This window comes from Penaeus monodon, chromosome 24 (genome assembly GCF_015228065.2).
Source record: "Penaeus monodon isolate SGIC_2016 chromosome 24, NSTDA_Pmon_1, whole genome shotgun sequence".
NCBI lineage: Eukaryota > Metazoa > Arthropoda > Malacostraca > Decapoda > Penaeidae > Penaeus > Penaeus monodon.
The window spans coordinates 16,050,487-16,051,233 of record NC_051409.1 but is presented as its reverse complement, the minus strand read 5'-3'; the positions used below and the strand labels follow the sequence as shown (position 1 = coordinate 16,051,233).

General features: G+C 43.2%; 1 protein-coding gene across 1 annotated transcript in view; it reads left to right on the top strand.

The window, feature by feature from the left end:
- Window positions 1-403: 403 nt before the first annotated feature.
- Window positions 404-747, top strand: part of LOC119588993 (major facilitator superfamily domain-containing protein 4A-like) — a gene marked incomplete at its 5' end in the record, with an annotated part of 28,487 nt that continues 28,143 nt past the window's right edge. Inside the window, 1 exon segment of the mRNA XM_037937593.1 lies at window positions 404-599. Coding sequence (XP_037793521.1) covers window positions 404-599 — 196 coding nt within the window.

The following is a 747-nucleotide window of genomic DNA, read 5'->3' as shown; positions in this document are numbered from 1 at the left end:
TTAAACAGCACAAGAAAAATAGTTAAATGGTAAAACTAAAACTATGGGTTATAAATGAAATACAGTTTCATTATCAATAACACGAATAAGAGTATTACCTTACCGAAAAGAATTTTTATCATTCTCGGAAAAAAAACTATTAGTAATGTTATTAAGAAGAAAGCGATGATCATCAAGAGAACGCAAGTAACGTCGTTGAAAAGGACAACTCTTATCACAAGAATGCTGGTGATAATGAGGATAATGAATAAATCATAAAACGAAAACAAATGTAATAAAAGGAAATTAGATAGGAACGATATCATTCTAAACAGACAAAGATTATCACGGTGAAAGAGATAAGAACATGGACAAATAGTAATAGATGATAAGGAGAAATACTCAAATAAGATATCTTTTCTAGGATGGGCAACCACCTTGTGCTGCTTGTTTCGACGACGATGTTGGCCGTGACCCTCGCCGTCATCCCCTTCTGCAGCGTCCTGGGCTGGCTCGCCGCCGTGCTGGCCGTCATGGGCTTCTTTATGGGCACCATCGACACTGTGGCTAACATCTCCATGATTCAGCTCTACGGCATGAATGTGGCGCCGTTCCTGCAGGTGGGCACGGAGGGATCGGCGCGGAGGGATTGGCGCGGGGAGACAGCGCGAGGGGTATAGAGTTGTGTGCGATGGGGGGAGAGAGAGAAGGGAAAAGGTAGAGTGAAAGAGGGGATGGGCAGGCGGTAAGGAGTTGAAAGGTGAGAGT